This window comes from Candoia aspera, chromosome 1 (genome assembly GCF_035149785.1).
Source record: "Candoia aspera isolate rCanAsp1 chromosome 1, rCanAsp1.hap2, whole genome shotgun sequence".
Classification (NCBI taxonomy): domain Eukaryota; kingdom Metazoa; phylum Chordata; class Lepidosauria; order Squamata; family Boidae; genus Candoia; species Candoia aspera.
The window spans coordinates 55,620,741-55,634,504 of record NC_086153.1 but is presented as its reverse complement, the minus strand read 5'-3'; the positions used below and the strand labels follow the sequence as shown (position 1 = coordinate 55,634,504).

Sequence of the window (13,764 nt, the reverse complement as noted above, 5' to 3'; positions counted from 1 at the left end):
AAGTTTTAGTTATACTCCACCCCCAAATCTTGCATGCTCTTTTTAAATGTTATCTTGACTGATCTAGCTAATTGGTTGGTCTGTCCTTCACTGTTTTAACCATAACACTTTTGCTATTTTATATAAAAGATGCTTGGTGAAGTCACCCAGGCAGTAGAAAGGTCATGTTAAGTATTCATATTCAACAGGGTTATACAAGCATAAATCTAATACTAAAATTTCTAATGTGAAGGCCTGAGGTAAATCAATGTTTGTAAATCATTGTTTTATATAAATATTGACTATTTTCTTCCTAGGTATACGATTTATATATCTCCCTGAGTGATAATAGCATTTAGGGAGACTTAACAATATGCAACTTTCTGTCATCTTAAAATGGATTCTAAATGTCTAATGTTTCAGATGTACATTAGGTGCTTCCGGATTCCATTATATTTGTTCATCTTGCTCTTGCCTAGAAGATTGCAAAGTATCTTAGTATATGTCCCACTCCACTATGTTGCTAGAGTTCTCAACCTGTGTATTTCTCAATCCAAGACTAAGGAAGTGTGATGTAGGAAGACTACAGAACTCCAGAGTAATAGTTTAGCTAAAATAAGAATTCTGGAAAATTAACCAAAAAAAAATCCAGTTTCATCCAAAAACTTGCCACATATTAAATCTCTGCTTTTAATGAGAAACAGTTCTGTGCTTTAAGAATAGGACAGGTTTTTTTATTGGCTGATAGTACAAATAGTGAACATATGAGTGTGTTCTATGGCATATATTTCTCTGCTTTGTCAAGCACTTACTCTGACCATTTCTTCATTTTAAAAACATTCAATGCCTTTCTTTAGGAATAATTTTCTTTTGTAAGAAAGTCACTTCAGAAATTCATAGATATTTTTCAGTATTCCCATGATTAAAATGAACATTGATAATGACTCATTTAAAGAATTCCCATTTTCTTACTGGTAAATTTTTGATTGAATTAGAGTTATGATTATTGATAAATTTTATGATTCATCTCATGTTGTTTAATAAAGCTGCTGAACAAAGTTCAGAGAAACCCTAATATATGCTCTAGTTTTCATTTCCCTGTGAATCTTCTGCTGGTAATAAATACTCATTTTATTTTTTGATTAATTACAAATGCATTATACACATATATACTGGATTTATTTCCTTTTCCAATGGTTGCTATCCATATTTCATCTCTATTCACCAAACCCTGCTTCACAGAACTGGGGAATTTCTTTTTCTCCTAGGAGCCCTTCAAATATCCTCCACCCCACACACACACACACACACACACACACACACACACACGCACACACGTTCCAGACGTTTTGAGGGTCTTCAGAGCAATGATATGTTTTATGATACAAATTTGGATTCCACCTTTCATTTCTTCAGAAATAATCTTGACTTGCTTTTCTTTTCTCTACTAAATTCCTCAGGGAATCTAATTCCTGTTTTTGGTGCTTGCTTATTGTCTGTATATTCTTCCTAGGTAAGTTCATTCCCCCAGCCTCCCAAAGCTCTGTATCAACTTTACCTAAATAATTTTTTCTCTCACTCTAACTTCTCATCTGCAAGTTCCTTTTGTCTATTTCTGTTTGGTTATGAGCCTTCCTAAGCACAGTATGTATAAGATCAAACTTCTTATTTTTCTTTTCAAACACTCATCACCCACTCTTCTATAGTTTGGATAACATTACTATTCATCCTTGCTTTGGTTTCTTTTTTAAAAAAAATCTCTGTTTCCTTTTTGTCTCTGTTATATTAGCTCTGTCACTAAATCGTGTAGCTTTTTCTTTTGCAATAAGCAATTACTAAATGTTACAAAGCACCTACGATTCATACTGAGTATCTCTGCCTAACCTAAGTTCAAGAAACCTATCTTATTTAAACTGTGGTCCCTAGTACTCTCTGGATTCTGGTGAAGTATTATCTCCTCCTGGGCACTGGGTTTACCACCAAGAAAAAGATTGGAGGGGAAAGGTGGCATATTGTGGCATTTTGGGTTGCCACTTTTGAAGAGAAATCAGCTTGGAGCTCAGATGTCATGTATGATATATACTTAGTTTGAGATCTTGGGCAAGTTACTTGCTTATACACTTTTGGACCTTAGCATAAGCTGAGAAGGTTAATAGATGGAATTTTTCCCATCCTTCTTTACACTAATGATCCTGAATATTCCATTCCACATTTTTGTGGGAGCGCCCTGCCTTCCAGTGAAGCTTTTTGAGATACAACCTAGTGTCTGCAGGGGGCAAGGAAAGTGGATTTTTTTCTGTCTGTGAATTTCCTTAGTTTAACTTGTCATAACATCTGTGCCAGTGTCCAGTGTTTTAACAAAGGCCAGCAACAATTCTTCTAGGAAGTTTAGTGATAGAACTTTTGAGTGACAAACTTCTTTATCTTCAGCAAATATTCAGAAGTATACTATTTTAAAACCCAACTATTTCACTAACCAGTCATGACTGAGAGTACTTATATGGATATGGCTGGGGTACAGAACTGCAGAGCTGGTTTTTGAATCAAAGGTGCTGAAGGAATGTACAGTTGGAATGGTTTAATGAGACAACCTGAAAGCACTACCTTTCACTATGTATTATTTATCCCAATGAGCATGATCCTTTTTGTCACTGATGTATTGTCAATATCTGACAGTGGTGGCATACAGTTTTACAATACTGTAGTTCTTAACCTTGATCAATAATAGGTTAGGCTTATTGCTGGCTGCAGTATGGTGAGTCATCCATTAATGCTTGATGCTTTTTAGGTAATTCCTTTCACACAGGAAACTAAAACCCCATCACAGAGGTAAGCAGCGTCTTAGTTGATTGGTTGAGGTATAAAGTTTGCCATTTTTTTTTTATTCTTCACCTTCCTTAATTCTACGTTTTATAATCCTCCATGTCATGACTTGTTTTGATTAGAATGTTTCAGTTTTCCTTTTGGGTTATAAAGATAGCAGAATATCTTACAGATCTATTGGTGCCTTAATTATATATTTGGGACCAGATTGATTTCCTCCAATCCCCTTTCTGTCATTTTATTGTTTGTATATGTGTATATCATTTTAGTTTCCCAACTTTTCTCCAAAGGAACAGGATGATATGCCTGTGATTACCTCATTGTGTCTTCATAACACCTATGGTAAATTAGGCAGCTAAGAAGTGATTTGTTCCTGGATGTAAAGCTGAATCTCTTCATCTCCAGATACTCTGGCCCCTATTTATTTATCTAGCAGTATCTTACTCATTCTTGAATTGGTCTAAAAAGAAGTCAAGGTAACATTCTATATTTAAACCTCATCCTCCACAGAACTAATGAAAAAGTAAATATGCCGACCAGTAACATGATTCCAAAGAACAAAAGATATAATAAAAGTGTTAATAGAATAATCTGCATTGATGAATAATGTGAGTGGGTGTACTATGAGCCTTCTCAGCAAGATACTTTAGAAGGTAGTCACTCTAAGTTAAAGGTCTACCACATGCAGTGGCTTACCCATTGCCTGTGATGCCACTATTTTGCATCACCCTCTATATAACATGATACAGAAATATGGGGGCGAACTGCCACATCATAGAAACGTAATTTCCCATTTCTTTTCAAAAGGAAAGCAAAAGGGGGGAAAAAGGTGTTTTAAGACTTTAGATACTTTTAAGAGCATCTAAGCCTCTTACTGAAGTCATTGCAGGGTGGTATCACCCAAAGCAGTCCTTGGTCACTGACTGCCCAAATAATGCCTACAAACTACCGTTCTTCATGAATGTGCAGGGCTCTGCCACAAGCACCTACTCAGTACAGTGCAAAAAAGGTTCATGTGAAAAAGATGTTCATAGTTTTATAACTAAGTATGAGTATTTTGAAACATACTCTTTCTCTTATAAATATAACTTATGTCAAACCATGTGGTGATTCAGTAAGACACTGCTTCAGTGTTTAGCAAGTAAGGATTGCCCCACAGTTCTCCAAGATTCGCTTTCATCCTGTGTGGTTGAACAATATGCCAACCCTCAAATTAAGCTAAGTTTCCATTGCATTTTGAAGAAATAATGAAAAATACCAATTCAACTTCTCTAGACTATAACTCCTGCATGTATCGACAACCCTCTAAGTAGATGTTGAAAAATCACCTTCTTCCAAATTTCTATCTAGTTGTACAGCAAGATTAGGCAACTTTTTTTGGCTAGTGGACACCTTTAGAACTTTAAGAACATGTGTGGGTGCTCACACAAAGTGGTTGCCTTGGGAACAAACTATAAAACACATGCTTACCAAAGGCAAATTGGCCCCTGTGATTCCCTGTACCCCAGTTTAACTTTCTTTTTGTTGGGCTTATTGATATTTGCTTAATATTATAAAAATGCTTCTGGAAACTTCTGGGAGACCTATATTGTAAATATTTTTATACCACTCTTATAAAAGAGGAAGTTGAATGGTTTACAAAAACTATAAAATCATTCTAAATTAAGCAAAATATAGAAGGTATAAAAAGAGAATAAAACAATTAATTGCATAAACTTTCTTCTAAATTTAGATGAAAGTAGAGGAAGAATTTCAAGTACCGATTTGATTATTATTATTTAATTAAAGAAAATAAAAATAAAGTCAGATGGAGTTAAGAGCCCTGTATATACAGGGGGAGACATCTGTAGACACTGTGTTCCCTAACCCTGTTATATAAAATTCAAGATCAGAACTGGGTAATACTTGTTTTACCTGAATGACACTTGAATTTTAGAGTAACAGACACTTTATTCAAATCAATTATCTCCCCTGACATAGATAGAGTCTGTGCATAAATGTTTTGAAGTAAAGAGTGCTGTCCATAAAGACTTCTTATGTATTAGACTTACTTAGCCATGCAGCTGCTATTATATCCATTTATGCAGTTGTTCTATTGTGAAAAGTTTCTCAAGTTCTTCAGGAAATTATACTTAAAAAAAAAGCTTTAATGTATATGTGGAAGTAAGCATAGACTAGTCTAAAATTTTAGTGCAAGTTAATGTCATTGATCTGATCAGTGTTAATAATTGCTCTGAGATGTTTTGCTCATTTGCAGAGTTGTCATATAATCTTCCTGATTTTCACCTAGGCCCTGCTGGAGATGGTGTTTGGGGCAAAGGTAGTTATAACAGGTGATGGATTCATCCCTGGAGAAAGAAGTGTCATAATCATGAATCATCGAACACGAATGGATTGGATGTTCCTATGGAGCTGCTTGCTGAGATGTAGCTACCTCCGACTTGAAAAAATCTGCCTCAAATCTAGTCTCAAAGGCATTCCAGGATTTGGTAAGTTATTGATTGATTTCCTTCACACACCCTCCTTCCCATTTTATGTATGCTGGTGAAATATTTGCTATCCCATGTAGTCTTTTAAAATACATTATTTTAGTTCTTCTGTTTTGATAAGACAGAGTTAATTGTTGGATATATTTTATGATATATTGTTAACTGCCCTGAGGGTTCTCTGGAGCCACTTGAAGAAATAAGTCTTTAACAGTATAGTCTTCTTTTACCAAGTCAAATATAGCTTATGTTCCAAATAAGTTTTTAAAATTTTCTCTGTTCAGATATGATACAAATTGATTTGTGTTTAATTTTAGTCTTTCACCTTGGACTCTTATATGAGAGCCATACTGGATTAGGTCAGAGGTCATTCCAGTCTTCTATCTTGCTTTCCACAGTGTCCAACCAGATGCCTCTGTCAAACCCACAGTGAGGAGATTAGGTTAATAATCTTCTCTTTAACAATTTCGTTAACTTAGAGTTAACAGCTTTTGTGATTAGTAGTCATTGGGTAGGCTTATTTTGTTTTCTTATTTTTATTTTTTAAGTGTATCAAGAAAATATTTTTGTTTCCTTTTCAAAATTCCAGATTTTACTGTCACTAGCCATATTATTGGTTGGAATTTGTGTGTGACAGGATAGAAATTGTGCAGTGTTAGATTTAATGGTGTCAGCTTAATATTTAATGAAGAATAAGACTTGGACCCATGTGCTCCTCTTTTTCATTTTCGTTTTCATTTCCAACAAATCACAATTCAAATACTGAAGTCAAATTATACAGAAATAAGTGAGATATAAGTGTACTGGTATATCATTAATTCTTGTATTAACAAACTATACTCTGTTAAGCTATTGTCAACATATATGTCATGACCAATAGCATTCTGTTTCATTTTATCTTATAATTGGCAGGAGCAGAACTAAAGTAAGATACAAATAGGCAGTACCTGCAGTTGTGGCAAAGGTATTGACAAGCACAATTTACATGGGGCAACTATGAAAGTATTGCTTTTGTTTTGTTTTATCTTTGATGTAAATTCACTGAAAAAAAATTACTCAAAGCATGCACAATATTATGAGGACATGATCTTGGCTGAGAGCCCTGTTGGACCAGTGGTCATTTGAGCCCATACCCATTTGAGGAGCTCTCAGGCAGGGCATAGGGCAACAGCCTTCTCCCACTGCAGCTTCTCAGCACTTGACATTCACTAACCTGTCAAAGTAAGGAACAGAGGGAACCTTTGTCCCGATCCATGAGAGCTGTTACAATAACTTGGACATTGATTGCTGAAGCGGGCATTCATAATACATCAGTGATCTGTAGAAATGCACAGTTAGTTTAACAACTCCAAAAGGACTTGAATCATGTATTTCTTTGACCATTGTTTCTTATTTATTTATTTTAAAAATTTATATGACCACTCATCTTCCAAAAGTGACTCTGGGTGATGTAGAAGGATTAAAAAGAACAGTTTAACCACCATAAAGCCCAAGACCACAAATACAATCCAACTCATAAAAAATATTAACCAACATTAGCCAAGAATAATAACCAACATTATGGCACTCTGCTTTTGAAAATGCATAAATTTTAAAGACAATTTGTGTGATTCTTCCTGGACAGGGTACCTACTTTAAAAAAAAAGAAAAGAGCCGGACCTGTTCCAAAAAGCTTATTATGTGTATGGATTTCTTTTGAGAAGCAGAATGGCATACATCTTATATGAAATTGCCATTATAACACTTTAGTTTTCTATGTTATATGAGCAATAGCTCCTGTTATAAGCCCAAAGATAGTTTGTATTTTAAGAAATAGCACAGGTGTTGATTAATAACACAAGCACATAACAGAAATTTACTGCAGCAAGTCAGTTGCAGCTCTAGTTTTTCAATTTTCTGTTAGAATCATTTTGCCTATCCCACTCGCTACTCCCCAAGAGCCAGTAGTGGTTATAGGCACCAGGCTAGAAACCAGGACACTGTGGGTTCTAGTTCTGCCTTAGGCACAAGTCCAAAATTGTTAATGTCTTGATAGTACCAACTACTGGGATATAATCCAGAAGAACATATTTGTCTTTAACCAGCAGCAATGAGGCTAAAGTCATGTTAATGATCCTATGAATTTTAGACACTAATATGACACTAGTAGGACAAGCTGAAATCATGTGAAGTAATATTCCATCTTCTGAACTACATCATGAATAGCAAGATGATTTTGATAAACACTTATTGACCATCCTCTCAGGTGTCCAATATACAGAAAAGGGGGGGGGGGAACCTCTGTGACTTCCTTTTAACTACAAAGAGACTAGTTTCAGTTTTTAAACAATTTGTCACTGGTAGCAAAACAGGATATTCAAGATCATTATTCCAGCAGTTACAAATAATGTCAATGTTATCTGTTTCCTTCAGCTTTATATAAAGGTAATTTACTGGCTTAGGAGTTTGATTAAATTTCAGTAAAGTCCTTATATGTTTACTTTTGCATATAGGACATTGTAGTATGACCTTACCAAATCAGAGCACAGCACAGGTATTAGCCTGTTTATTTTACTTACTAAATATATTTTTACCCCACCACAATTCAAAAAAAGCTTACACAGAGTAAATTATTTACTTAAAACATTCACAGTACAATCTAAATACTCAACTGTCATAAATAAGAGACAGTAACAATAAGCAACATGAGCAAAACCACAATACCGTAAAAATAGGACATAAAAAATAAAGTTGGAAACACCAAGTCAGAGGAAAGCTCTTCAAAACAGCTCTTCCAAGCTACTTGGTTGTGAAGAGTCATGGTGAAAGGACAGCCAAAGTTGCAAGGCCATCTGTATCCATCCCTCACGTATGTCATGTCTAGCTTCTCCAACATGTCCATCCTTATCTTTTTAGAAGTTAAGAAGTAGAGCTGGTTATTTTTAAATAGGACCTAAATTGTCTTGGGGCCTTTGGATGGCTTGTTAGAGAAGAGCTAGCTGCTGTTTGTTGAAGACAAGATGGCACAGTGAGTGTAGTGCTGAAGGGAAGGAAGCCAAAGAGTTTGTGGGTGACTGGAGATGTGAAGAACTCCAGACAATAGTGTGTCCAGTGACAACACAATGGGCTATGGTAGCCTTAGTGTGAAAACTGGTGATAGTGACATAGGAGCAAATCAATTTATTCATTCATTCATTCATTCATTCATTCATTCCGAATTTTGTCACTGCCCATCCCCCTCAAAGAACGACTCTGGGCGGAGTGCCCCTTCCTAAAAGTCCACAGCAGCAGCTGAGATACAACAGGGTCTCCAGCAGGCTCAAAGTACTGTGGCTGTGGAGAGAGGCAAGAGTGAATACCAGTTGAGGGAAAGTGAAGAATGCCAGCATCAGATAGATACAGGCTAATTATGGGAGGGAAAAGGGTAAAAGGCGAATTGAATAAATAAAGACAGAGCTATAGGAAAAGAAACATAGGAATAAAGCTAAAGCAATTTGGAATGTGAGATTGGTTTAGAAATAAGTGTTAATTAGGATAGAATAAGATATGAAGATCCTTTATTGTCCAATAAAATCCTTGTAAATAAGAATCCACACACTGCTCAAAGACTGAAGCAACAAAGTTTGTTTTGCGACAGTCTCTTTATAATAAAAGTGATTTCCCAACCAGGAGTTGACTTGTGTTTGCCTGCATTTATCACTATCTAGGTACTAAGTATCCTAGTACTTAAAATCATATTCATAGCTCCTTAGAGGGAGGCCTCTTGTTACACTGTGCAAGGTAATATCTGAATAGGGTCAAAGGTTTCATATGTGTGTGGGGGGGGAGGTCCCTTTATCCAAATGTTGTATAAATAGCTTGTGGATTGTAGGTGATGAACTCCTTAAGTGAGAGCCTGAGTAACAGTGCCATATGATGTCTTCCAGCAATTTCATCAAGAGCTGTCAGACTTAATTATCTTAGAGTTATTTATATTGTGAGGTAGCTTTGACAGCATATGCTGGAAAGTGTTCCTTATAGTGTTATCATTTTTACTGAATTGTTTACACCAGAAAGATGGATACCAAAATCATTTTTTGAAATAAGAACTTTAACCCTAGATGTATGCTGAGAAGGGGAAAGAAAATGAGTTTTAGATAAATGAGAAGCAAGATAGTTCTAACAGAGGTAATCATACAAAATGTTGTCTAATTTGGTAATTAATCAAGTCTAAGTCTCAGTCCAGTTGTTTTTTCAGTGATGATTTTGTTGGCAGGAATAGTAATTTGAAGAACAAAAATCATCTAGATCACAGCTTTGTTTTAAGGATTTTAAAGTTTCTTCTGGCCTCCCCCATTGTTGTTGCAATCCAACACTGAAGATTGGCCAGAAATGACTCTGCACAGCTGCTTCCCAAAAAATAGTGTATACATATTTAACTTTTGATTTTCAGGAATATTCATGAAACAAGCTTGTTTTGCCTCATCAGCAATATGATTTATGGACCAGTCTCTATGGTTTATAGCATATAATAAGATAGTATCTATGGTCTATAGCATGCATATAATTTTGTTGAATTCTCTGGCTGTAGGGAAATAAATATGTTTTATAATAACAAACAATTGAAATTTGAAGAACCACAAGATCAGCCTTTCCTAATCTTCAGAAGTCTTTGAATGTGTTGGGATTGCAGTTGAGAAAATTCCCCAGAATTTTAGAAGTTGTAGTATCAATATATCCTGAGGGTGCCAGGTTGGGGAAAGCTTCAGTAGGTTATTAGTAACAAGAGGAAGTTTCTAATGACTAATGATAAATAATTCAGGAGTGCATTGATAGAAAATAGAGTTTAGGAATGGGTTGAAATGGTTTTACTATTTTTTGCTATTTTTAAAAAAGATTAAAATTATATATGGTGTGATGGTTTCTGTACTCAATACCTAATTCTCTGATGCGCTTAGATTCATGCGTATTTCATAATGTTGAAGGATTTAATGTTTAAACTCAGTTCAGAAGGAAAATAGAAGTAATGGCATGCATTTTTTGCAAACTTTGACAGTTTGGTTAGACATCTGTTTCCTCTTAAAAATCATCCCTAAGGAACAAAATGTAGAATTTATTCCAGTGGAAATAGAAGTTTCTAATTAGTCCTTAATATCAGCCGAATGGGAGGGGGGAATCTTTCCCCTCTCCCTGGTTACCACAAAAAACTTTTTTTTCCTTCATCCCCTTCAAAGTCCCCTTAAAAAAAAAAGATTATGAAATGCTTTCTTAAAATAATTTACAGGAAGAGATTTCCATACAAGTTCATTGCCATCCCTGTGCTTAGATGAAGCAGTACCTGCAAGAGCAAAACATGTTTCTGGCTCCAGGGGCACTTTCACCAAAGAAGGAAGAAGAAATCAGTATCTTCTTTACTTCTGAACTTGCATGCTTATCACTGTAAAGAAGTTGTGGAGGTCTATTTCTTCATGCTAGATTCCCTACATCTCAGAGCACCAGGGATAAAGTTGAAGTAGGCAGCAATCCAATCATGCCGAGCATGCCATTTTCTAAGTGTTGCTGAACCACAACTCCCACCATCCTCAGTAGTAGTGAGCGGTGCTGGTAGGGAATATTTATGCATGCATCTGTTCAGATATTAGATTGAAGATAAGGTATCAGTTGCTCTTTTGCTTTGTTGTTTATTCGTTTAGTTGCTTCCGACTCTTCGTGACTTCATGGACCAGCCCACGCCAGAGCTTCCTGTCGGTTGTCAACACCCCCAGCTCCCCCAGGGACGAGTCCGTCACCTCTAGAATATCATCCATCCATCTTGCCCTTGGTCGGCCCCTCTTCCTTTTGCCTTCCACTCTCCCTAGCATCAACATCTTCTCCAGGGTGTCCTGTCTTCTCATTATGTGGCCAAAGTATTTCAGTTTTGCCTTTAGCTCTTTTGCTTAGGACAGAGCAAATCTAAATGTTTTGAGTAGAATGATTTCTCATCGCACCCTTATGAGTCTATCTTTGAGCTCCACAAAAACAAATCAAAACCATCATACCACAGAAAACATGAAGAAGAACGTGATGACTTTATTGAAAGATAACTGAATCTAGTTTATCAAACTATATTTTAGCTATAGTAATATATTTCTGTAATCACTGTACATTGTAATTCAACTTTTACAAGTACTTTTAAACTTAAAAATGGACTGCAATTTTATTTAACTCTCAGACATGATTTTATGAGCAAAGCCAGTTATTTTAAGTTGCTATTGTAATAAATTAAATTTAGATCATGAAAGGGTTCTAATGGACTTAGTTTTTTTTCCAGAAGGAAAAAAGGACTTCAGTTTTTTTGAAAGAAAGAAAATCCCCTTTCCCAGGGCTTACCCCAGAATTGTACATCTCAAACTTAGACACCTTTCCAACTTTATGAACAATCTTTTTAACTTTTATTATATAAAGCAGTAACCACATCATAGATAAAATGGTTCACATACTGGGCGAATACCATTTCAGTTAAAAATATTTCCAAGTTGCTTGTGGAACCTAAGAAATGTCTCTGCTGTACCGGGGAAAAGTTTTCTGGACTGGGTGTTAACAGAAAAGGCCTTGCTCAGTTCCCTTTCAGATCTGGCTTCAGTAAATGTTGAGCAAAGTCTCTTCAGCACATCTGAATTAATGAGACAATACCTACATTTTCCCAATATAGAATTAATTTGAGATTCAGAATATTTTTGTAGCTACATAAAAGAGATTTTTTCCAGTTGGGCTTCCTTCCTCCAACTGGATAAAGTTTCGTTTGGAGTGAGCTGCATTTCTTAGCATCTTTCTGTACATCGACTAGAGTGCAGCCATTCTGCCCTGAGAGAATGAAAAAGAAATGACACCTATTTCAAGAATTACCTTTATAAGAGTTGACAGTTCAACTGGCAAGGTGAAATGAATTGGTAAGATAATTACATTACATTTTTTTAATTTTAATTCTTCACATGCATTTATCTAAATACCTAAAGTCTGCCAAATGGAAAACTAATTGCTGTTCTTCATCATGGTCGTTGTGATTCATATATATGAACCTATATCTATATGGAATGTTCCTGAGCTAAGGAGTTTAGCAGAAGTACCTTTGAATTGAGCTTCATTTAGCGCACAGCTCCCATTAGTTCCCCTCAGTTTTTCAGCTGTCTTAGTGGCAGCAGTTTTGAAGCATCTCTCTGGAGCTCCTTTGTTTTTTCAGATTCATACTGCATTCTTTCTTATCTACTTGAATTTTGTTTTCTTATTGATTGATTGATTGATTGGCTAGTGACTTCTGTTTCACATTGTCCATGGCTATATGGCCTTGAAAGCCTTTTCCTCATAAGTGCCAGCCATGAAGCAGAAATCTCCTTCCCTGTAATGAGTGCTGTTTGCGGCTGATTTGTTTGGAAGAAGGAACTATAGTCAACTATTTTCTGCATTGTCAGTATTTCATGAAATAAACAAGAAAAAACAGTAATGCTGAATGCTTACTTTGGGGATCAAGCCATTGTTGCTGCAACTTTTTATTGTATGATGCACATTTCGTTTAAAAAAGAAACAGTTAACATAAGTCTTGCTTTTCTTCCACAAGTTTTAGCAACATCTCTCAAACTCTTAATTATGCTTTTAATATAATCATACACACCATGACATACCCTTTACTAAGAAATATATTGAGCTCTTATATCAAAGCACCTTTGGATAATTTGGGAATCCAAATCATGTTCAGGGACCAACCAACCAAATAAATAGTCCAATGTTTAAGAGATTCTTCAAATTTGTTTTAGGTTGGGCCATGCAGGTTGCTGCCTTCATTTTCATTCAGAGGAAATGGGAAGAAGACAAACATCATTTTGAAAATATGCTGGATTATTTCTGTGATATTCATGAACCACTACAGCTTCTCATCTTTCCTGAAGGAACTGATCTCACAGGTACCTCAGTCTTACCTAATTTAATGCTTCACAATGCTTTTTAAGAAGTTTGTTGGAAATACTAAGTAGGTTGAATCAGAGCAATACCCATACCAGGAAAGGATTTCACCATTAAATCCCAAACATTAAATAGTTATTTGTAAACACTTCTTAAGGGATTGGTGTGAAGCAGTAAAAATGTCAGCCCTATGTTGGAAACCATAACTACAATTTAACAATTTCGTATAGTTTAACACTGCGGGATAGTCAGTGTGCCCAGCAAGAAAATAAAAGCAAATCATACCAGATCCCTATTAGGAGACAAGTGGGAAAATCAGGAATAGGAGAAAAACAAAAGAAATAGTCAAATTTGGAAGAACAGAAGATCTTATGATAGCTAAAGAAGTTAAAATGGGCAGTGCCAAAGTAGAGATATATTTGATACCTCTAAAAATAAGGTCATAGAATTGATGTGGAATGTGAAAGAATTTGGAAAGAATATTAAAAAGTCTGCGCAACCAGAAATACTTTTTTACAATCAAATTCAGCATAGAAGTCAACAGAGATTGAAAAGAGAAAGTGTCAGTGTTTAAGAGGAAAAG

The 13,764-nt window shown here is 35.6% G+C and overlaps 1 protein-coding gene across 5 annotated transcripts in view; it reads left to right on the top strand.

The window, feature by feature from the left end:
- LCLAT1 (lysocardiolipin acyltransferase 1) overlaps positions 1-13,764 on the top strand; it is a 106,712-nt gene that overhangs the window by 34,741 nt on the left and 58,207 nt on the right. For all 5 annotated transcript variants that reach the window (XM_063304409.1, XM_063304391.1, XM_063304397.1 and 2 more), the window contains 2 exons: positions 5,093-5,291; positions 13,037-13,183. In XM_063304409.1, coding sequence (XP_063160479.1) covers positions 5,093-5,291; positions 13,037-13,183 — 346 coding nt within the window. The remainder of the gene's footprint in view (positions 1-5,092; positions 5,292-13,036; positions 13,184-13,764) is intronic.